At 40.3% G+C, this 25,101-nt stretch overlaps 1 protein-coding gene across 5 annotated transcripts in view; it reads left to right on the top strand.

Moving 5' to 3' along the window:
• SUGCT (succinyl-CoA:glutarate-CoA transferase) overlaps positions 1–25,101 on the top strand; it is a 689,609-nt gene that overhangs the window by 4,816 nt on the left and 659,692 nt on the right. For all 5 annotated transcript variants that reach the window (XM_045005017.1, XM_045005019.1, XM_045005016.1 and 2 more), the window contains exons 2-6: positions 3,176–3,227; positions 3,323–3,396; positions 12,916–13,001; positions 13,477–13,527; positions 20,841–20,961. In XM_045005017.1, coding sequence (XP_044860952.1) covers positions 3,176–3,227; positions 3,323–3,396; positions 12,916–13,001; positions 13,477–13,527; positions 20,841–20,961 — 384 coding nt within the window. The remainder of the gene's footprint in view (positions 1–3,175; positions 3,228–3,322; positions 3,397–12,915; positions 13,002–13,476; positions 13,528–20,840; positions 20,962–25,101) is intronic.

The following is a 25,101-nucleotide window of genomic DNA, read 5'->3' as shown; positions in this document are numbered from 1 at the left end:
TGAGATAAGAATCAGCCCTACGGAATGCTTCCTTTTGTCCCCTTTCTCCTATATCTGCCTCTGTTTTAAAATATAAAATAAAACTTTAAGATCTTTAGGATTAAAAGTACAAATCAGTTCTACTATGAAATAACTTCTGGGTTTGCTTTTTTGTTAAGATACGCTAACACACCTGACACGATCCTGCCTGTGTAAAGTGTACTAAATATAATTTGGGAGACTTTTCTGTTTAAAATACCTTCAGAGTCTACAAAGTTTGAGTGGGCCTGTTTTTTTCTCAATCAGAGCTACTTGTAATAGAGGTCCATGTGTTTGTCCAGTTTATTATAGGAATAAACAATCTTCAAGTATGGTATAACTACACCTGAGAGAGAGGAATTCTTACACTAGTTGAGCTATAGGCTTAATTCAATAAAAGGCGAAGTTGGTACTATTTGGTTAACTTAAGAAATAAAAAACTGGCACAGGAGAGGATGAAGAAGCGGGATGATACCGGGAATAGTAGGACTCAGGGAATGGTTTTGGCAGTGTTCACATGACTAGTGTATTAGAACTGTTATTTCTCTGATGATCAAGTGGGCATAGATCATGTATCATGTAAAATCAGTCTGCAGCTCATTGGCTTACTATCAGAAAGCAAAACTGAGGCTTCATATAAATTCATAGATGACTAGGCAAGAGTAGTTCCACTTACTAGCATTGCTTCTGAAACTTTCTGAACCAAGCTTTTGATCTACCTTCCACAGACCTTCCCCTCGCCTCTATTTCTCTGTCACTGGGACAACACCCCTATTCAACTTCCCGTATCTATTGCCCAACAGACCGCTTCTCCCAGAAACACTTCGGCATTTCTCCTATGCTGACCCGTACTCCAGTGGGGCCATGGTCATTGATTGGGGTTCCTAATTAATACCGTAATATGAATGATATGATAATAATGGGGACTCAGTCTCTTGTTAATTATTGCTTTGTGTAAATGCATATTTTACAGGTGAAATCTAAATACTTTGCAGACCTCCCTTAGAGAGTCTAAGGGGACTCCTAAAGGACTGTCAACTGCAGCTGCAGAACTTTTTGAGTCTGAAAGTGCCTTTAATTGGGAAACTACTGTTGCTGTGGTAGTGTATGTATGAGAAAGGGAGAAAATCAGGCTCCATATGGTCTGTGGAATAGTATAAGAGGTTGCGAGTTTTGGAGAGTATGGAAAGAAAGGCAGACTTTTTGTCATCTGCAGATGTTATTATAAAGTTGTGTTCTTCTGTAATGCCCTGATTCAGCACTTAAAACACACTTAAACATATGCTTACCGTTAAGCAAGAGAGTAGTCAGTCTTAATGAAGTAAATAGGACAACTTAGCTGCTTAAAGTTAAGCATATGGTTAAATTCTTATCATCTGGGGCCTAAGTGAGTTTACAGATGGACGGCTGATGATGCATCATCAAGCTCTGTGTGGCTTTATTGAGGTTGTACCACCAAGTATTTTATATTGATATCCAGCATAATTACTAGTAAACTATTTTTCAACCTCTCCAGTATTTACAGTGAAATACAACAGTACTAAACATATGTACCTGACTTCCTGTGTTTAAGATGTGCAAAACAATTATGAGGCAAATATTTAGACAGACTTTTTTTTTAAACGCTGACTAGTCTGCATATCACACTTCCTCATGGCAACAACAACAGTCACAACAACAAAACAAACCACTCAAATCCCTCTGGAGAGATTTGTAATAATTGAGGAAAATGTCTTACAATTGAAGACACTATTTTTTCATTGAGTGCAGTGTGGTGAATTAAAATATTTGAACAGGGGCCTTAAATTCCCAGTCCATCCTAATACTCTGTGTGCATGCTTTGTAACTGATGGCTAGAGAGAAAGTGAGACTGTCTTACAATATACTTTCTTTATGCTTTATGTCTTTTCCCCTTGTTTGAACAAGTACATGAGTAAAGATGAGTTCCTCCTGGCTAATGCTATGTAACCTTTCTAGTTTTAGCAGAGGTCTGCTTTCATTTTTTATTTATTTATCAAAATTGCTATGGCATTTATCACTATAGTATCTGAACATCTCATTGATATTAATTAATACACGTCACAACATCCCTATGAAGTAGCGAAATATTATTATCCCCCATTTTACAGAGGGGTTAAGTGATGTGCCCAAGATCACCCAGAAGATCTGTAACACCTGTGACCTAGACTGCAAGTCTGTTACCTCCCCTTGTGGTTTAATATCCTTCATATAGTTTTCAGCGATGGTCATGGTCGGGAGGAAAGGGGGGAGAAGGAAGGAAAAATATGTGCGGATAAATTTCTTGAGCTTATATTTACCATCACGAGTGCTATCAGACAGAACAAATATTTTCTTGGTTTGTGCTCATCTGCTTCAGTTTTCAAGTGCCTTTTAAAATGTGAAGACACACTTTTTGGGTGTGTTGTAAGAGCTGACCCTACTTTTGATTGTCAGCATAGGTCAAACTACTCTGCAGCTGGGGAGTCATTATTTCACGTCAGTCTGTTATCCATTAGTTTTAATTCATATATCTTCTTGACACTGACTGCTATGAGTTTATTGGCTCTTTCCACAGGCTGCTGCTTATCAGTATGTAACAGGCACTTTAAAAAATAACGAACAATATATTGTAGTGTTCTAAGGGGTTTAAAATAGGCTGTACAATACTAATAATTTACATCATGCTTTACAAACATTAACTGATTTTATATATCTGAAGCTGTTGTTATCCCTATTTTACGCAATTTGGGTAACAAGTCAGGGTACGTCTTCACTACCCGCCGTATTGGCGGGTAGCAATCGATTTCTCGGGGATCGATATATTGCGTCTCATCTAGACGCGATATATCGATCCCCGAACGCGCTCATGTCGACTCCGTAACTCCACCAACGCGAAGGGCGGTATCGGAGTCGACATGAGGAGCCGCGGGCGTCAATCCCGCGCCATGAGGACGGTAAGTAATTCGATATCAGATACTTCGACTTCAGCTACGTTATTCACGTAGCTGAAGTTGCGTATCTTATATCGATTTTCCCCCATAGTGTAGACCTGCCCTCAGAGTGTGATACTGCAGATATTTCGGACTTCCATGGAGAGATATTAGTCTCCCTAAAAAAAGAGGTTCACAGTAAAATATTGTTTTCTCTTTCTTACCAGGTGCTAATAAGGTGAAGCCGCTAGAAGGTGTGAAAATTCTTGATCTAACAAGGTTTGTGTCTGCTGTTTGTAGTTCAGAATAGTTTTCTGAGATTCAAATGCTGTGACAGAACAACTACGAAAACCCACTGCTTTTTAATATTGCAGGGTACTTGCAGGACCCTTTGCAACAATGAATTTAGGAGACCTAGGAGCAGAAGTTATTAAAGTGGAAAGACCAGGTAAGGTTTCTTAATATAATCAGAATGAGGATTAGTTTAATCATTAGTCGTCTATGTACTTTTGAATAGTTTTTTTCCTCTGTACTGTTTTAACGGGTGCTCTGCAATCCTTGGAGGCACATTGATTTATAGTCAAGGCCCATTAGGCGTTTGGGGCTGAACATGTAAAATGCAATTCTCTTGCCTGCTTCCCCCCGACCCAGTGGTGAGCTGAAGCCGGTTCCCAAGAACCGGTTGCTAAAATTAGACCGTAGAGAACCGGTTGTTAAAAGGCCAGGGGGTGGGCAAAGAACTCCAGTTCACGGACCGGACCATCCTGTTGCTCCCAGGAGTCCCAGCTGGGGAGGCTGAGGCTCCCTCAGCCCCTCCCCCGCTTCCCCCCAGCTGCAGGGTGGCCAGCCCAGCTGAGCTCGGGAGGAGTCCTGCTGCCGCTTTTTGAGCAGCCTGGCAAGGTGTATGTGTGTGTGTGGGGGGGGCTGTTGCAAACTCCAGGGCTGGCCAGAGGGGAGGGGGCAAGTGGGGCAATTTGCCTCAGGCCCTGCAGGGGCCCCTGGCCCCATGAGTATGTCTCCCCCAACCGTGGGCCCTCCCCCGGTTCCCCCCCTTAAATCAGAACTTTTTATAGGGAACCGGTTGTTAAGATTTTGGCAGCTCATCACTGCCCCCACCCGCACCTCGCAGAAGTGAGGAGAAAGAAAATGCTAGGTTGAGTGGTGGTGTGTGTCTAGCTAGGCCCTTGGAAAAAAATTAATTTTTTAACTATTATTATGTAGCCTACAGGTTTTGACTCTTTTTGGGGCCCTGTGGGTATCATTCTATTTCCAGTTTCCTGAAGACTCACTGGTGGAGAAGTAGTTGCTGGCATACTTGCTGGTCTAGTTACTGGAGCTTCTCTTGTCAATTTATTCTAAAAACTGTAATTTAGTGTTAAGTGTAGATAAGTTTTGTTCAAAAGTTAAGTTAAGTTTAAAAGTTTTGTTATGTCCTTAAGTCTTTTAGGAAGGATAAGGGCGTGAGAAGTCTGAAGTTCTAAGATCAAGTCCTTTTTGGGTTATGAATTCAGAAAATAATGTTAGTCCACTTAGCAAAAGACTTTAGACATGAAATGTATGTTACCTGTGACTCGAAATTTAGATTGTTTTCCTTTAAATTATTTAGAAAGATTCTCCTTTGGCCTCAGACTAAGTATTTTTGGCCTAGTGAGTTTTCTTTATCACATGAAAAGGCTTTTAAAACAGGGTTTAGGGAAATAGTGCTGCAGTCTGAACTATAATGTCATGACAAACAGAATCCTTCCAGAAATTATGTATTATTTTTATGATTTATTTTTATTACAGGAGTATCCAGAGGCCTCAGTCAGGGAGCAGAGCCTCACTGTGCTAGGTGCTGTACACACATTTAATGATAAGATTGTCCCTGCCCCAAGAAGTTTATAATCTCATTATAGGACAAGAAATATAGTAACGTCTATTTTTTTTCTATTCTGTTATGACCCTTATGTATTGTTGGTGGCTTCAGAGGATAGATGCAGGCTAACAGTTAAAACACATGCTTTGCTCTACCTGCAAAGCCAATTGTGAATAAGACAGCTTATTTAAAACAAACAGACAAAAAAAGGTAAAAATTAGTACAAGAGTCAGGAGGTTTGGGGCCAGCCTGTGCAAAATGGTTGGGGCCTACCATGCTAAATGCAATTGTTTTGAATCCAGAATAGGTTTTGTACCTAGAGATGTATAACTGGACTGATGTTATCACTGATATATGGCAACATATTACACTTTATGTGGTGACCTTGTTAGATCTCGTAAACTGATGGCCCTGAGATTAGTTGTTCTATATTACCACATGAAAGACCTTTGATTGATTTCCTGGTCTCATCACTTGCTTCTTAGGCAAGGGTTGGAAGTGCTGCAGCAGCACTCCCATTCAGTTTGACCCCTGGAAATAAAATACACCATCTGCTTTTACAGCTGGATTTAGTGAATCATTTGCCTCTGGCATATTAATCAGACATCTGTTACTGATTGAAACACCAGGTTTCTAACTGGTCATTCTGGGCTCTTTTCTCCCATCAGTACACAGAGGATTTCCAAGAGAAACTGCTATTAATGCAATAGAAATTTATGGGCTTGTGTAAAACTTTAGCATTAGGTTCCTGATACTATGAAAATAGAATCTTTATTTTGAGATACACTCTGATCTGTTGTTGCTACAATTATCAGTGTATAGGAGTGGCACAGCATTGTTACAGTGGTGGCACCAAACTAGGCGTGCAATAAAAGGCATTGTTAGCATAATTTGATGCATCTAGGCCCCAAGTTGAAGCTATGAAATTAAGACTTTTATTGACTTCTGAAAGGTGAATGCACCAATGCTTCTTTCCTCTCTTACCCTGTACATCTAGAGGGAACAGTGATTATGACTTTCATTACAAAAAACTCTCTAATGGCTGAAAGCTTCTGTAAAACGTTGACCGTATATGAAATTATAATTCTACAAATGAGAAATATGACTGGTATTAATTATTTTGGGTAGAGATTTTTTTGGGAGTGGGAAGATTGTGTCCTTTCTAGATGTAACTAAATGTAGCCATATTTGCCTGGATATCGCTGGTGTTCCAAAAGAAGGCAACAAAATAGACACCAGTGTTTTCAGGGTTCAGATCCATGCATGTGATTTTCCTGAGTTGCAGATCTTTCTATTTCTGTCCAGGCTCTCCCACTATATCCCCAGTACAAGTGATTTAGGCTGGCCCACCTCTCTGCAGGATTCCCAAACCCTGAATGCCATGGCTGCAGCTGCAGCTCTGAGTTCTTGTTCCTTCTGCCCCTCTCTTCCAAGGAACAGAGGGGGAGCCAACTGCCCAGGCGCTGGCCTTGTTTTTCAGCAGCTGATAGGTGCCAGTATAAGAATCTGGATAGCCTAATAGAAATGAGTACAATTGTAAGCGTAGGAGTACCTAGATTAGGAATAGGAACTTTTAGTCTTGTTCCTGTTGGTTGTAAATAGCATGTGATTGCAGAATGGATTTCTGTGAAATGCAGATGGTGGGTGGGGGACCAGAACTGAAACATCCATAGAAAATATATAACTCATTCATTCAAATAACATATAGGGAAATACATAATGGTAAATTAAACAAAATTGGCTTAAACTCTGTGAGTTGGCGGAGATCTAAGTAGGTGTAGGACATTCTTAACCTTGACTTTAATATTAGTGTATTTTTTCTGGGAATTTCCTTGTGTTTTTGTAACTAAAAATGTCATACACAAATACTAAAGGAGATGCTAAAATATAATATTACCATGAGATATTTCTAATGATTTGATGATATGAAGTATCCTCTTTAATTTTGATGGCCATACTCACCCGTACACCCTGGTTGCTTTATACTACTCTGGAGACTCACAGAGCACACACTACTGTACATTCCTCTGCAATCCTTCCCCTCAATCATTCCTCCCTGGTATCCTTCACTCTCTTCTACACATACAGACACAGTTTTTCCCACCTTCCTGAGCAGATGTGGCAGGTCTTGTAGCTTTTGAAAAAAAAAATTGTTTTAAGATTAACGGTAATGTTTTGCCATTATTTTTTATTATCTGATGCTGATGCATAAAATCTCATCAGTAGAATGTAATCTAGACAGTATTTGGTCCTGCCATGAGGGCAGGGGACTGGACTCGATGACCTCTCGAGGTCCCTTCCAGTCCTAGAATCTATGAATCTATGATGTTATAGGTAATTTTCTAAGAACAATGATTTTAGCAGGAGCCATGTGAAAATTTCTTAACTGAATATGCAACACAACTCTGTAAGGAAGGGATGGAAATTGTATGGTTATTAGGCTCTGTACGTGGATTTTAAAGAGGAATTGCCAATTTAAAAATCATATTTTATGCATATTTTATACTTCATTATGTTATTCATTGTGACAGAGTGCTGAGGTCTAATAGAGGGTCAGCACTCTGATCACTGTGGCCTCAATTAGCTTCCCCAGTGATGGCTGATTGATTGAGGAAATGAGGAGGAAGTAGTTAATCAGACAAGGAAGTTGTGTGATTTAAGGAATTAATTGGCCCATCAGCTGATTATCTTGATAAAAGGCAGAAAGGAAGTGCTAGAGCATGGAGTACAGGGCTAGCTGAGCCCAGATTGAAGGAAATTCCAAGGAAGGGAGATCTCATTTCCTCCCTGGTCCCTGATGAACAGGCGCTGAAGGTCATAGAGATTAGGACTGTTGTGTTGCACTGTACAGGTGTTAGTGGAGGGGACTTGAATAAATTATACAGCGTGGACACTAAAATAAGAAAGTTGGAGCCATTCCTGGGGTAGCTGGGGGAGTTGAGGGGAGGAATGCATGCCCTTTCACAAATAAAAGCGTAGATGATCAAGCTGAAGGATTTAAAACAATTGCTTACACTGTTTATGTTGTTTGTCCACTTTTTAAAATTTGCTTCAGCTTGGATAGGTTCTTAGTGCTGCAATGTTTGGGTTGCAAATGCTGAAGGAGAATGTTAGCTTGTGTTTATAAATATTTCTAATTAATTTTTTAAAAAATCTACAGTTTGGGCAATGTTTGAGTTAACATTGTCTCTTTAAAATATGTGTCCTGAATGAAAATTAGGTAAGCATATAAAATTAGGAATACCTTATCCCACCAAGGAAATGATATAGATCAATGGTTCTCAACCTATTTACCATTGTGGGTCACATATGCGGGTTGCATATGCAGCTCTCTGTTTTATGTGGGCCAAATCCACACAATATATATACTACCTGTATGGCTCTGAGGATGTCACATGGGCTGCAAGTGGCTCGCGGGTTGAGAACCACTGATGTAGATTCATATTGCATTAGTCAGATGTGAATTTTAAAGTGTATTTTGCACTGTACCAGAGTAAACACCCATAGGACACATCCCATACCAGTAGGGGAACAAGCAGGTGTTTTCCCATCACTGCATTATGTTTCAGTAGTTTAATATGCCCTGAGCTAAAGCTTTTCTGTGTGAACTTAAATTGGAGTACGTTTTGTTGCACAGAGGTAGAATGCTGAGCAAATTACTTGCCTCTTGAGGTTGGCCACAATTAGGCACATAAGTCAGAGATATTGAAGTAGAATTGAACAGATTGGTATGGCAAGAAACAAGAGACTAGAGCTTCATTTAAAAAAATAGTCTCGATTACAATAACTATTTTCTTTACTTTTTGTTGTTGTTACACGTCTTGAAATGGGGATTACAAGCACTTGGATTCATTGATTAAAAGGTGTCTGCCCACTGATTCATCTTCCTGAGGCTGATTCTAATATTCCAAATCACTGAGCACTTTCAAGTAGCTGACTTAAAAAACAACCTGTCAGAGAAATGTTTCCTTCTCTTTCCCTTAAATGTAAACTCAATTTTGTACCACTGAAAGATTTTCTGTGTATAAAATTGTTACAACCTTAAAGTCCAGTATTTCGTATCCGGCAATGAATAGAAACGGGATCTTTATTCCATTGGTAAGGGAGATTCTCAGTTTCCCACAGAACATTCACTTCTAGATCTGGAAGTGTCCGAGGTTAACAGACTTCAGGAGTGAATTTTTAGATTCCCCCCCGCCCCCAAATAAAACAAAATTAGCATTTGTTTTATGGCTCCGTCTGAGCCTGGTAGCATGGTAGTTATGGCCTGTATTTATCTCTGTCTTGTAGGATCATAACAAGTTACTACTTTTGTATATTTTACTTTATTACGACTGATTTCTGTTCCCACTCTACGCAGGTATTTTTTAGATTTGAAGAAGTTTTCTTAAGAACTTCCTTGTTGTTTTAGATACTAATAACAAGTGCTTTGTCCTAGTGTAATAGCTACATTTCTTAAATTTTGCAGATTTTATTTGTTTAGTTGAGTTTCTCTTAAAATTATACAAGTAGAATAACAAACTCCAGGGAGTGCAGTTGTTTCAGAGGTATTTCCACATTTGGCCTCCAGTCTTGTGCCTCACTACGCACTTGAGGCATGCAGATATGTCATAGCAGCTGCACATTATGTCATGTGTTTTTCCTTACATAAGTTTCCGGCCATTTAAAAAAAAAAACCTTTCTCTTTTTTTATTATTTAAAAAAACCCACTAAAGTCAAACCACACACCAATTTATTATACTTAAATCGGAAACCTATCCACAATGAACACCTAAGAAAAGGATTCTACCACTTCAGCCAACAAATCATCCTCTCAGAGACTTGCTCCTGCAACTTTGTTCACTAGGGTATTACATTGTTTAATTTGGGAAAGGTCACAGTCCCATACCAATAGGTGAAACTGAAAACTAGGATTCAAAGTATAATGGGTATAGGGAGGAAGCAGGGTCTTGTGGTTAAAGTACAAACCTAAGATTTGGGAGACCTGCATTTTATTCTTAGTTCTATCACATTCAGATATGGAGGAGTCACTTAACCTCTCAGTGTCTGCTTCCCACATCTGTAAAGTGGGTTAATAAACTTATCCTGTGACAAAATCCCTACTTCACAGGGGTGTTACTAATTTACTCCATTATTGGTGTTAGTAATCCACTTTGAGATCCTTATAGGAAGGAACTGTAGAAATGTATTGATGACATGGCTTGAACTGGATGTGTGGAGAAAAAAGTGTAATGATAGTTTCCCAAGCTCCTCCCATTTGAGACACCAAAATGTGGAGTTCTTGGTAACTGTACTTTTTTATATGTTTGTACAATGCCTGGCACAATGATGTTCGGCCTGGCTGTTGCCTTTAGGTGCTACTGCAATATAAATGTGATCTAATAATATATGCTGCTTTAAGCTCTGCTGGGTTACTCAGGCTTGGTTCCCCCTTCCATAAGGTTCATATTCATTCATGGCAGGGGCGGCTCTAGGCACCAGCAAAACAAGAAGGTGCTTGGGGCGGCAAATTACCAGGGGTGGCATAATGCTGGGGCCCCAGCTCTGAGCTGAGGCAGTGTCCTGGGCTGGATCCTGACCGCCCTGTTGTTCTCTGACAGGGTGCCACTGGGGCTGTGCGGCGGGGCAGGGGGAGCGTGTCCCTGCTGCTCTCCCACGGGCAGCAGCCAGCCCCCCCTCAGGCAGGAGCCGGTAGAGTGGCCCTACCCCGGTCATGGAACACAGAGGGTGGTGGCGAAACATGGTGGCCGGGCGGACCGCTCCTCCAGTGCCGGCTGCAGGCTCCTCCTCGGCTTGTCGCTGCCACCACCTCCTCCTCCTCCTCCCCGCTTCGCCACCTCCTGCCCAGGGAGGGGACCGGCAGCCCAGACTGAGCCAAACTTGTGCCGCTGCGCAGGCTGAGCCAACAGCTGGCTCATGGGGGTCCTGGGGAGCAGGAGACCCGGGCACACTGCCCTGCGATCACCAGCTGTTGGCTGGTCTGCCCCGGGCCCCGGAAGCCAAACCCCACAGCCGCCCCAGCTCGCTCCACGTGAGAGATACAGGCAGTGCCCCCCCGCCTGGCTAGCTCTGTCCCTGGCCATGCCGCGGGGTGACTGCCCGGGATTTTGAGGTGTTGCTGAGGCTGCCCCAAGCCAGGCTCCCTGGGGTGCACTGCCCCTCCAGCCACGGGGCCCCTAGGCCTGTGTGGGAGCCGGGCCGCAGCCCTGCTCTCAGAGCCTCCTCCCCTCCCCGCACTGCATGGCAAGACGTGGGACCATGGGCATGGCTGCTACAGCCATTTCAGACTGGGATTGGTGCCGGGGGAGTGGAGGTGATTGTGCCCTGGCTGGAGGGACCGGGCAGCCCTTCCCCCCCCGACATGCCCGCAGCTTGCACCTGCTGGCATGGGGCTGCGACACCCAGCTCTGGAGGGCAGCGCCAAGCCCCCGGGCATGCTCGCAGGGAAGGAGAGACAGGAGGCAGAGCTGTTCAGTGTCTCCCACACAGCTCCAGGCCCCTCTGGCTACTCGGCAGTGACAGCCAGGCTGGGTAGCCTGCCAGCAGCATGACTTGGTCTGACCCACACGGACCACATGAGCCCTGGGGTTGGCGCTGATGTCCTGCCTATGCCCAGGCCTCCGGTGCAGGGGCAGCCCTAGCTCTGCCTAGGCAGACACAGCCCAGCTCACTCCATGGCCGGCCCAGTGAGTAAATTAGTACACTAGTAGGAAATTGTTTTATTTCACTAACTACAAATTCTCTGTTTTAATTATTTTTAATTTTAAACAGTCAAAAACAAGACAAAACAAACATTGAAAAGTGAAAAAGTGTAAAAGCCAAAAAAAAGAAAAAGGGGGGGGGGAAATTTTTTTTTGCTTGGGGGAGCAAAAAACCTAGAGCCAACCCTGATTCATGGACAAGGAGGGGTTAAAGTCTAAGCACAGTAGGCACGTGCCTAGGGCTGTGGCTCCCACAGTCATGTGATTATATCTGAATCAAAATTTTCATTTAAAAATATATATTTCTAGCCCTCATGATTGAAGAAAAGCTTCAAAATTGAACTTAGGCATAACGGGTGTAGTGATACCTGTCTGAGGCTGCAGACATCCTCTGGTAGAGGGAGGAGCAGCAGCAGCCATTGGAATGAGAAAGGAAGCTGTCTGGTCTTACATGCACCACCAGAGCAGACCAAGCCCACACTACTCTGAGGGAATCTGGGCTGTTTTGGGGTGTTGGATGTCTGGCTGGGCTTTTCAGGATTGCCCCAGCCCCCATTGATAAGACTTAGTAGCCCCCCTGATTTCTGCTCCTCCCTGCTGGGGGAAAAAAAGTGGTGATATTCTTCCAAGCACCTCCCACTTGTGGCATCAAAGTAAAATGTCACTCACAGTAGATTGTGCATATCTTTGTACTATGATCGTCCTTTTCTTTTTTTTATACATGTTTTGGTCACCAGTGAAATAGTTAATAATGTTGGCATTTAAATTATTGTGATTGGACATCTAAGGTGCAGATAAGCAGGACAGTTTATTCTTTTGAGAGCTGTTTCAGGCTGTCTACAAACTCATTATAACATTGGTTATGCTTGGTTCACAGTTTGAAGGCTTTTTTCGCAATCATAAAGGCTAGATATTGACATTCTTAATTGTTGATGAAATTGGGAGTGTGGAGGACAAGAGGTCAACCTAAAAAAGGTACTGGATTGCCAACTCAGTACAACACAGTCCAATTAAAATTATTTATTTTCAAGCATGTTAACAGTTAATATTGCTTTTGAAGTGAGCTGTTTTTATATTCATATAATCCCTTCTTATTCTGTACTTTTTGTCTTTGAATGCAATAAAAATATTTTTCAAATAGTCACAGCAGTGGCAAAAACAAGCCTGTTTTACTTCATCAGGTTTAGGAGTTTTTCTTTACAGATAACAAAAAATATCTAAAATATGTATGATTCTAAACCATTGTCTACCAATGATTAAAGGAGATGTTTTGGCTGTCCTAGCTGATGCTTAAGCCATTTTAAAGGTAAACTGGGAGAAGAACACAGTGTTCATTTTCTGCATATTTGTTAGTGTATTTGGTGCAGTATAATGCTGGACAGTTACAAAAATGTGACATTCTTATTTTCAGGAGTTGGTGATGACACAAGAGCCTGGGGACCACCTTTTGTTGGAACAGAAAGCATTTATTTTCTCAGTGTAAATCGAAATAAAAAGGTAAATAGAAGCTCCTCTATTGTGCATTGTGGTTTGGCTTTTTCTGTGACAAGGAACTCAGAACAAACTTTATAAAATGTTGCTTTTATGTTCTTTAGATAATATTTGTAGTAGTACTAGAGACTGGATTATATTGAACAGAAGCTTTTTTTTTTTTTTTTTTTTTACAAATTAGATAACTGTAACAATTAGGGAGAAACCAGTAACTAACAAAGCAAGAATTCTAATTGTCTGGTTTTTCTTAAGCATGCGTTGTGGGGTACAAACCCCAAATACTGTAGTTTACAATTACTATATGTAAATGTGGTAAGATTAAAATTAGCATTAAATTGGAACTGAATAGTTCTTTTAAAGAACCAGAATGAGTATTCTGAACAATTAAGGATGTATAATTTGTTACATTTGGAAGAAGATAACAGGGTGAGTGACACAGGGACTTTCACATAACTAACAATATTGTATTTTTTGTTATCAGAGTATAGCTGTCAATATGAAAAATCCAAAAGGAGCAAAGATAATCAGAGAGGTATGTTTACAATGTAAATCAATGTAAAATGCATGTTTTCAGCATAATAGCAAAGAATAAACATTAATATAATGGCTGATTAATCATTAAAAACAGGGTAATATCATTGATGTGTATCACCTGTATAGTTGTGTTAAACAGCAATACACTGATTTTCTTTTATACACTAAAACATTTGTCTTAATGACTCGTATAGAGTGCAACTCAGTTACAGTGAGTTTGGATTGTATGAAATCCTCTTTAAAGTGGATTTCACACTTAAGTTCCAAATTGTTTCAGTGCATTGCAATGAGAAATTGCACTTCCATGTATAGTGCTTAGTGTAAAGCTTTTATGTGGAAAAATCAATTTAATGTTTAAGAGTATTTCACTGTATTAGGAATGGTGAACCATCTGTTCATCTATATTTTCGTTATTGTATAGCAAATGTTTGCATATGTCTACTTTGCTCATTGCCCAATGAAGTCTGTAGGAGCAGGCTTGGGCCCCAATATCTGAAGTGTTTTTCATGTGTTTACCGTTGATCAGATCCTATGAATAGCAAAGCTGCCTCAATGTCTGTTCACTTGCCAGATCAGGCTTCATATTTCTGTTCTGTCTCTCTCTGTTTTTCATTTTAGAACTTAAAATGTGGTTTTATTCTCAAAAGTAACTATGTAAAAATGGCACGTCATATTCAATAGAGCTATTCCTTATTTATGTCTCACCTGTTTAATTTAGTGACAGACAAGATTTTCTACTTGTTGTTCCTGTTAACCCTGCAGAACCAACACAGCAAAGAGCAATTTTTTGCTGGTGATGATTATATAAAATGATGGATTCCAATTTGAGTGGTTTTTTTCGCTTATGCAGAAGTGAGCACACTTAATATGGAAATCATTTGGAGACCTTAAACCAAGAATTCTATAATGTCGTTTTCAGAGACAGACCTCAGAATAGAACTGCAAGGCAATATTGATTGTTACTTAACTTTATAGGTTTCCTATGGATGGTTTGGAAAAATTATACAAATAAAATAATTTTGCTTAATATAAAATTTATGTATTTTATCAGCTTCCCTCCCGTCATCTGCCCCCCCACAATATCAGCACCTAACACCTGAGCAGAAACACATGGGCAGCTTGGCACAGAGACAAAATTTTCTGTGCATCCAGAAGATGGACTGTTAGTGGTATAGCTTAGTGGGAGAGCTCAACTAGCACCCATAGTAGGTACAGCCACCTGCCAAGAAATACACAGATTCCAGGAAACTGGGTAAACTCTTCAAGTAAGGAGTGGCAGTGCAGGAAATCCATCAAGTCCCATAACAGAGAAGGGGGTTGGAGACCCCCATCCTACCACTTCTGCACTTCTTCCTCTGTCCAGCACATTCTCCTGATTCTCTCCAGGGCTGCCCTTGATAACTATGACAATGGTGTTTCTTCCTGTTCTAAGGTTTATCAAGATTAGCTTGGGGCTAGGTAACTAAACATGCTAACTAACCCCAACCTAACCACAATAATTTCCCTCATGTAGACACAGGTTATGGCAGGACCTCACCTTAACCACCTTTCCTAATATAGGCAAGCCCCAAGTGACTCTGTTGCCCAGAGAGCATTTAGGGTAAAATATGGGTCATTTCTGAGGTCTCCTCCCCTAGTGATTTTACTGAAAGGCCAAAAGCTAAAAAGAAAAAGATAAGTAGGGCTAATTTCTGTCCCTCTTCCCCCAAACTAATTGATTATTCCTTAGGCAAGGGTTACAAAATATCTAGAAAATATAAGGAGTGTTAGAAAAACTGAAAAACCAAAGGTCATACGCTCAGGAAACATGTGGCTTCATCCTTTTTAGTGTCATACTTGTCTGTAGATTCCTCATCCCTTGGAGGAGGGAGCCTCTTCAATCTGAGTCAGATAAATTTAAGTAGGCTCCCCAAACCAGGTTTTTCCCTCAGGAGTATTTCAACTGCATTGTTTAGTCATCCTGACTCTCTCGACCTGGGAACAGTAGAAGCCAAACAAGCCCCTACAGGCAAATAGTTTCCCACCAGCAGCAAAAAAATAGTTAGATTTTTCCCTCAGTGCTGCTGTAGATGAAGTAAATAGGTCTGAATGGAAAAAGTCTTCCAACAGCAGATGCCTTAATAGGCAAATCATGATACTGTAGAAGATCTAAAAGGAGAACCAAGGAATAGTTTAGATGCCTGAAACTGACATGAGAATGACGGTGGAAATGAAGGAGACCATCATTCCAGCGGAGGCTGATTTCTCCGCCACAAAAAAATAAAACTGAACATCGAAGCCTAACAGAGAAGAAATTACAAAGCAAATTTAGGATTTGTGCAATCATTCACCTCAGATTTAAAGAGCAAGCATTCAGGCCTTGCTGACTCTGATTTCCCATAGCCCGCATCCTTTATGGAAGATGCAGTCATAAATGTAACTTTTTTCTCTTGGATCAATGGCAACCAAAGCAGTGGTGTTATAGTAACAGTAGAGATGGACTAAGGAGGTGTGTTTTGGTTCTGGACTAGATTTAGCCCCAACCTGGTCTGGGGCTAACAGGTTGGTGGTTTTGGATTATATGGTGCTAAAATCTTCCAGATTTATCCTTGTGTGATTATAGTTGGACCTAAATTGGAACCAGAAGATGGGACCTTCCCAGTGCTGGATTTGACCAAATGGGTGTGCATGAATGGATACTTTTTTCTTTAGTGGCAGATTTATAACTGGTGGTTATCTTAGTGATCAATACATCTGGTACACACTCCATGCTGAATTCTGAGCCTTATCTAGTATTATATGTTCCATACAGAAAAAAGTTGTGTTAAATACCATAAGGAAATTCATGAATAAGAGAAGTTCAGGTCTTGGGACATAATCTGTCCTTAACTTACGTCCTGATCCCAAGCACCAGAAATAAGTGGTTGTGTACTCTAGCTAGAGGTTATGTGGGTACTAAAATTTTATATACAGCGTACTGAACACTTCAGAAAATCAATTGTCTTATTTCCTAAACTTCCATCTTGGATATGGGAAAGAAGGCATGCAAAGAAATATTCACTACATGTATCCAAAGCTGTGTTAAAGAGCAAAGCCAGAAGACTATGAATCTATGACTAGTAGCCTCAGAGAACCTTCAGGTGCATTCCACAGATGCAGCCAAAACAACTTGGGTAGAAGAGGCTTGCAAATCTGTAAATCAGCAGTCTGGTCCATTTTTCATCCTTTTACAAAGCAATAGAAGATGGGTTTCCAGACATCTGCTCTCACATAATTAGTTACAAGGTTATTTCACCCTTTGGTGCCCCAGTAACTCATGCTGCTCTTCCTTAGTCTACTTAGCTCATATCACTGTTTGCCCTTTCTAATATTTTTGGTCACTGCTGGCTGCTTCCTAAGAATGTGATGGATAAGTGGATATGCAGCTCAGTAGAGAGAAATCTAATCTTATCTGTCATTTCCTCTCTTCTAAAAGTAGCAAGTCCACTTATCTGACATCCTATCACCCTTTTGTGTTGATATATCTGAGTATATTTTTTACAGCCCTACTTACCAATTCATCAAAACTCTGTCAGAGGATAAGTCTGTAGGACTATATTCCTGCTGTGCATTTACTACAAATAATTTCGTAGTGGTTCTTACATAAAGTTGATATTAGTTACCATAGTTTTGGGAAAACTCTCTGATGGGAAATTAATGGGCAGGCTCTTTTCTCTTCTGCTGTCCTTGATCGACAGCTCTAGCTGCCTCTGTCTCTGAAGTCAGCAGATCCATCCCACACTCATGCCTATGTCAGAGAAGAGAAATTGATAGGTGCGGTGGGATACAACTTATTTTTATGGAATTCTTTAAAAAGTTCTCCCCAAAAGGATAAATTAGCAATATTAATATTACTTTCTAAAAAATTTCTTCTTTTAATAAAATAGTATCGGTTTTTAGTATTGGTGTTTTCCAAATAATGAGTGCAATTATGAGAGAGAGAAACAGAAATAATCTGTATTTTTTGTACTTATACCATCACTTTTTACTAAGATATAAAGTTGAACAGAATAGTGTACTAGCTGTATTAACTACAATTCCAGTGCATGCACCTTTTTGTTTCTATTCATTATTGGAGTCCAAAATAAGAAAGCTAGACTTTGTATTCAGAGATCTAAAGTGGGGCATGAACAGTGGAATTCGATTGCTATTAAGTCACAGCCCTGTGTCAGGGTTAGGGTGATCCGATTGCACCAGCAAGGCATCAGGGTGAGACTAAGCCTTGTAGAGCTCCCAAGTAGTACAGTTAGTGCAGCACGTTGGAGTGATGAGTTAACTTGGGTGATCGGCCTTAGTCTAGCCCAAGTGCGAGCAGCCACATTGCAAAGCCAAATCTGAGTTACTGTGTCCTCACTGATGGCGCATTCCCCTGTGTGTGTCACTAGACTTCTGGGGGCATTTTCCATGTTTTTTTGTGCTGCAGTAAACCGAGTGGCTCTGATTTTTTTTCCTGGTGAGTTGTGGGATAACCTGTCTCTCCTTTGGGGTGAGAGTAGGGTGACCAGATGTCCCGATTTTATAGGGACAGTCCTGATTTTTGGGTCTTTTTCTTACATAGGCTCCTATTATCCCCACCATCCCCTGTCCCGATTTTTCACATTTGCTATCTGGTCACCCTAGGTGAGAGGGGGAGGAAAGTGTGGGAAAGCATTGGAGGACTATCAGCAATTGAAAGAGTTAGCCTATGTCCTCACTACAAAGCGGGTGAGTTACCAGCCTGAGTGAAAGTGGTACCTGAGCTCCAGCCTGTATCCCCAGCTGGGCCAGCCACTCTGTGTCTGAAGTACAACCAAACTCTGGTGAGATTTTTTGGTGTGTGGGCAAGAGGGGTTGGGGAAACAACATAGTAAATGCCTGCATTAATTCTACAGTGAAGACACTCTTAAAGAGTGTTCAAAGTGTGCTCCCCATCTTACCTGACTGGTTCTGCTAGCCTGTGCAGAGAGGTTGGAGGGCTATGGTCCTACCTTCTCCCCTCTTCCAGGCTAGTGTTGACAGTGGCACTAGCTCTGTGGTACCCTTGTTCTCCATGAGGGACAGGACTCCTCCCATCCCAGTCACACACTTTTTGTAGCTTCCACGAACTAGTGTGCATTTAATTTCTCAGCAATGGAATGATGAATTAAACAACAATCAATCCTCCGCCATTAAAATTCAACAACGTTTATTAAAAATCTAGAGACGATTCCGCAAAAGGCTTTAAATAATTTTAAACCAGTCACGTTGTAGTCCTGGATTTTCTTGATACTGTCCCTTGACATTAAAATGCACTTTTACCTTATGTCAAACTTACTAATAACATCCATAGATATTCTGTGTCTCCTCCATGCAGCCAATCCAATCATTCATAAGTTGCATGCCTTGTTGTCTGAATGAGAATCAGTTTCTGTCTGCCTGGCTAAATGTTTGCTGGCTTAGCTTTTTCTTTGGCCTTAGATACAGTAAAACAGCCTACATGCTAGAACAATAATGGTTGTGATTGCTGATATGATGACACTAGTTTATGGAAACTGTTCCAATGTACTGTACCTAGTAATCAGCCAGATACATGATAGCTCCAGAAAGTAGAACTCTGGTCAACTTGCAATAATCTAAAACAGTTCACTTTTGCACAAAGCCTGTGCTTAATTAATGTATGTATATGTGTATGTGTCAGTGGATTGTTTCTCAAATTCCTTTAAATGACCGCCACCATCTTCTCAGGTATAAGCCTATTTCTCCAGAGGTTCATAATTAACTTTGTTTGCATGACCTAACCATTTATAAATAGGTCCAGATATAACTCCCCATTTGTGGGGATGAGTGAAGGTATGATTTAGGCTCTGATTCAAAGTCCATTAAAATCATTAGGAGTCTTTCAATTGATTTCAGTAGGCTTTGGATCAGACTATTTATATAACTGTACAATAACTAAATAGATATTTCCTATATTGTGCAACAGAGGGTTGATTTACATTAAAAACGTACACTGAAATAAAAGGCGTGAATTCAGACTGATTTAGGGCTGGTCTATACAGACAATTGTAGTGGTTTAAATATAAAGGTGGGTTTTTTTTTGTTTTCTTGTTTTAATTCTGACTCAACTGGTGCAACTTAGTGTGGATGCTGATCTATTCATTTAAACTTGGTTTATATTGTGTAATTTATGTTGGTTAATTTACATGCATAAGCTAAATCTGTATAAATGTATTTAATTAATTTTAAACCTATATCCACACATGAAAGTTACACCAATTTAACTAAATTGATTTAAGATAAATGTGTAGGCAGGTTGACAATAATCAATTTTAGGATACTGGTTTAGTTAAATTGATGCAAAGATTCTTTATCGTGGAAATATATAAAGTATAAAGGAAATGTTGATAACCAAGGATTAGCCTTTGAGTATTCACTCATATTAAATCCTTTCCTCCTCATTGAACAGGTGAAAATAATAAGAGATATCTCTGTATCTTTAACCTTTAAGTTGCCTTTCTTGGTAAAAGCCCTTGGGGTCAACTATAAAAGCATATGGAGAATATATCCAGATCAAAAGCTTTAGTTGCAGAGCATAAGAAATAGATACACTTGAGAAAAGGGTGGTAGTCTTTTGTTTGCTATGTTGAGAAACAGTCCACTGACCTGGAGTTTTCTAGGTTTAGAAAGCAGCTGCATCCTATCACATTGTTTATAAGCATTGTCATTTCTGCTATGATACAGAAAGTCAGGCTCCAGGACTGGATATTCTATTCCTGAAGCTGCCTTTAGGATTTTCATGTAACATAATCGGATAGTTATATGCTAAAGTAGACAGCACCAGGCCCATGAAATATATTAAAAGATACCGTATGTGAAATTGATAGTTTGGAAATTAAAAACACTGTTGCCAAAAGCATCTGTTTCTGCCGCAGAAAAAACAGCAATGGATGAAGGGTGCTTCCTCTTCTCCCTACTCGTTCCTAAAATGAGGAAAGACCAATATAATGTCAGTGTTTGTCCTTTAAATGTAGACAGCCTTTGGCCAATTGCCATGATGACAACTTATAACAACATATATGGTACATTCAGGATTTTAATAGTGAATCCATTCTAGGCAGGCAACACTTCTAGTATGTAACTGACCAGAGTAGAGAAGCCATTTGTTCAGAATAACAAGTTTATTTAAGCCAGTCACAATTACCTTGTGACTTCTGTACTGTAGGAAAGCCAGGAACTATCTTGTTTACTGACATTTTAAATTAAGTTATGTGGGGAACTTGTTGAACTTTCAGAAGTTGATTAAGAAGTCTGACTCATCTTTGTCTTTTCTTTCAGCTTGCAGCTGTGTCTGATGTTTTTGTGGAAAATTATGTCCCTGGGAAACTGGCTGAAATGGGCCTGGGGTACGAAGACATTAACAAGATTGCTCCTCACGTTGTGTACTGTTCAATAACAGGTATTTTAACTTTGCAGATTTGTGCAAAGGCTCATAATTTCATTTATTCTTTCCAAAATTCTGCAGCAGAAGGCATGCCATTTTATACAAACCTTTCTGGTTCATTTATGCTCATTCAGATTAATGGAGTGATATTTCTGGAGACTGACATTTTCTATATATCTAGAAAGCAGGTGTAGGGAAAATAGCAGTTGGCAACCATGCAAACTGCTTTATGATAACTTGCTCAATATAGGCGCTGTTATAGTGGATCAGACCTGTGGTCCATCAAGTCCAGTATCCTGTCTCTGGCTGTGGCAGTACCAGATGGAGGGTGCAAGACACCTCACAATAGTCAGATGTGGAATAATAATCTATCCCACATAAAGCTCTCATTTGTATATCTAATAGTTAGGAATTGGTTTAAATCCTGAACCATGAGGTTTTATATTCTTCACAGCCTTCTGTCGTGAATTTAGGGTTGACATAAGAGGCACTTACTACTGCTATTTGACCTTGGACATTAGTTTGGAAAGTTATAGTCTTAATCCTGATTTTATAGTATTAATTGGAGTTTGTAAAGGGAATTGTCTTAGGATATAATTCTTGGTGTATGAATTTTAAAAAATGCAGAAATACCACCCTAAGCCCTGATCCTGCAAACATTTATGCGTACGCTCACCTTTATTTATGTGAACAGTTCAATGTTTCACATGTGTAAGTGTTTGCAGGATCAGGGCCTGAGGTGTAATTAAAAAAAATACTATATTAAAAGGTGTTACATTTAAAAAAAACAGGCCTAATATAGTAAGGTCAACATTTGATAGTTAAAGGTTCTTTAGATCTGCTATGTTCTCTGATGTTTAGAGTTATAGTAGAAATGAGATTTCTGCCTTAAATTCCTATTTTAAATAAATTATAACTTAAACAAATATACTGTTTAGAATAAACTTTTAACAACTTGGCTCAGTCCAGAAGGAAAACAAATCACGAAAACACATTTAGCAATTTTTGAATTTTCTGACTGTGAAGAATTTTTTGCACATATATGCACTTATATAATTAGAACCAAATACCTCTTTTTAAACTTCATACTTACCATGCATAAAGAAATGTGGTTTTGAAATAACAAAGACAGAGATGTTTGGAAATAGTGTACGGTGTATATTCAATAAATTGTTTTATTTTAGAAAGTGCATCTACATCGGGAGGCCAACCTGAGCCTGAGAAGGAGCCAGAATTTACTAATGTACATTGCCAAAGAGCCACAGTAATACGTCAGCAGCCCCCCATCAGCTCCCCCAGAGCCTCCCACCCACTGGCAGCCCCTCCAATCAGCGCCTCCCCAATCAGCTGTATTGCAGCATCTGGGAGGCTCTGGGGGAAGGGGATATGAGTGAGGGCATGGCAGGCTCAGGAGAGTGGGCGGGAAGGGGTGGAGTGGGGGCAGGGCCTGTGGCAGAGCCAGGGGTTGAGCAGTGAGCACTCCCCGGCACATTGGAAAGTTGGTGCCTGTAGCTCCAGCCCCGGAATCGGTGCCTATACAAGGAGCCGCATATTAACTTCTGAAGAGCCGCATGTGGCTCCGGAGCCACAGGTTGGCCACCCCTAATCAACATGAATTTACAGAATGGGTCTGAGGTGACCTTTTGATGTATTTATACTGCATGTTCATCAATGGCCTGAATTTTAGGAGTGCTGAGCATCCATGTCTCCCATTGAAGTCTATGCAAAGTGAATATATATATCCCAGTTCTGGTTTTTCATAATATGTTCCAAAGTCCAAAATGTCTCTTTCGAGACACCTGAACTGTCCCACTTTTTTGTTTCATCACTCAAAACGCTTGGATTTTTTATAACTACAAAATGTTTTTTCAAGAATTATGGCTATCCTGAGTAGAATTTGCATTGTGTTTACTGAGACAGACAAGTGAAACAAGCATCAGGGGAGAAGAGCAGGTTTTGGAGTGAAGATAAAAGTCAATTGATAGTCTCTACAATCAATGCTGTTCTTTTGCTCAAAGTAAATGTTAACAACACTTGTTCACTGTTTAATCATAAACTAGTTCAGACCGTAAGTTACTGGGGAAAAAAAACCTACAGTCTAAGAAATATCCAGAAGCTGGCAGTGTTGATACCAGCATGCAGTTTTAAAAAGAAGTGTACTTTAGCTTTGTGTGACTACTTCATGACCCTAAAAAATGTTGCCACAATAGTACCCCAGTTTTGGATTTTGCAAGTATAGTCACCCCAAGACTATGGGCTCATTAGAAATTTTCAGTTGAAACATTTTTAACAGGAAATTGGGTTTTTGATGAAACAATTTTTTTCACAGAAAGTTTCTGCTTCCTTTTAAAAGTTTTGTCGAAAAATGGAATGTCCCAAAAACTTAAATATTTGGCAGAAATAAAAGTTTTTGGTACCTGTATTTCTGTTGAATTTTTTTCCCTGTTAAATTTAGACAAAAATGAAAATTTACATTTTCATCAAAATTTTCCACTGAGGAAAATAATTTTTTTTTTAACCAGCTCTACTGTGGAATTCTCAGTCCCTCTGAAAATGAGGTGGGAGGAAGCAGGGTCACGTTTCCCCCCCCCCGCCCCCGATTTGCTGCTTGGCTTGGACTGACTATGCTCGGTAACACCCCTGAAACCGGCTTCCCTCACAGTTCCCCCACTATCGGCAGGCACAGGTCACCTCTGATAGTTTCTAAATAGTCTGCATATTTTACTTAGATCAACACTATTTTCCTGTCACAGTAACTGTCTTAATCTTTTCTACTTATCTCCTGTGCAGTGGATTAAAACATTTTGAAGCCACTAGTAAAACAAACTCAGTGATGTACAAGATATATAAAGGTTGAATAAATTGTGGGGTCTAAGTGCTGTACCTTGCAACTGAAGGGAATAGTGATTGGATGCTTGAAGGAGGCAGTCCATTCTTCTAATTTGAATAATTCTGATGTCCTTTGATTTTTTTAAAGGCCAAGCAAGTTTGGGCTGGCTAGTGCATGAATGACTGACCATGTCACAGTACGTGGTGCTCTAGCTATTTTTCTTTCTCTGTTTGTTGCATTCTGACCGCAACTTTTGTCTTCTGATTTGATCACTTCTTGATTTGTTGGCAGCTTTTTAATTTTTGTAATCAGTTGAATCCTGTACTCTTTTTAGATTTCACTCTTCCAAAGGCGGGGCTAATGTTATTTCATGGTTTCTGTCTGAAAGTTTTGATTTCAGGCCTCACAATAAGACAACCACCAAATGAGAAGATACTACTGAAGTTCAAGAAGTATTGGGCTCAAAAGTTCCCGCTTCAGTGTTTTGCTAGTACGGGTTTCTCCAAGATGATGATGATGATTAATAATCTGTTTGATTGTTATTCAGTTGGAATGAAATCCTGATCTCATTGAAATCAATAGCAAAGTTCCTAGTCAGTGGGGCCAGGATTTCACCCTTGATTCCTTTTCTGTATTTTGTCTACAACAGACTTATAATTTTTGACTTTCAAAATGTTTGGGGTTTTGGGGGGGATGTGGGGGTGGAATTATTGTGATACCCCAAGATGTTTATTCATATGTTACAGATTTCAAATCAGGATATCCCAATATGTTTTCTTTGTCTCATGCCTTCTCCCTTTAGAAATTAGTGTAAACTTGTGCACTTAGGACTGCTTAGTAAATTGTACATTACTTTTACTGTTCTATGTTGACAGCTGAGATAGGGGAAGGATCCTTGATCATTTGGAAATGGCTTGGGAGTGAAAGGGAGCAGGTCACATGAGATCAACTAGAACTGGATTCATGTAAATTTGTTTAAAGTGAGGAAAACTCACAAATGGAAAATCTTGGGCGTATGTTCACTTTAAGGGTAACTCTTTTTGTTTCCTACTTTAAAGCTGGTGATGTCTATTGATGAGTTTAATGTCTTAGAGCAGGGTTTCTCAAACTTCATTGCACCGTGACCCCCTTCCGACAAAAAAAATTATAACATGACCCTGGGAAGGGGGACTGAAGCCCGAGCCCCACCAACCCAGGCTTGAGAGCCCAGGCCCAAGGCCTGCCATCCAGGAGGCACCAAAGCTTGAGAGCTTCGGCCCTGGGTGGTAGGGCTTGGATTTTGGCTTCAGCCCCAAGTGCCAGCAAGTCTAACGCCAGCCCTGGCA

The sequence above is a fragment of the Mauremys mutica genome, chromosome 2, assembly GCF_020497125.1.
Source record: "Mauremys mutica isolate MM-2020 ecotype Southern chromosome 2, ASM2049712v1, whole genome shotgun sequence".
NCBI lineage: Eukaryota > Metazoa > Chordata > Testudines > Geoemydidae > Mauremys > Mauremys mutica.
The sequence above is the reverse complement of the archived record's forward strand: the minus strand, read 5'-3'. Positions and strand labels throughout refer to the sequence as shown.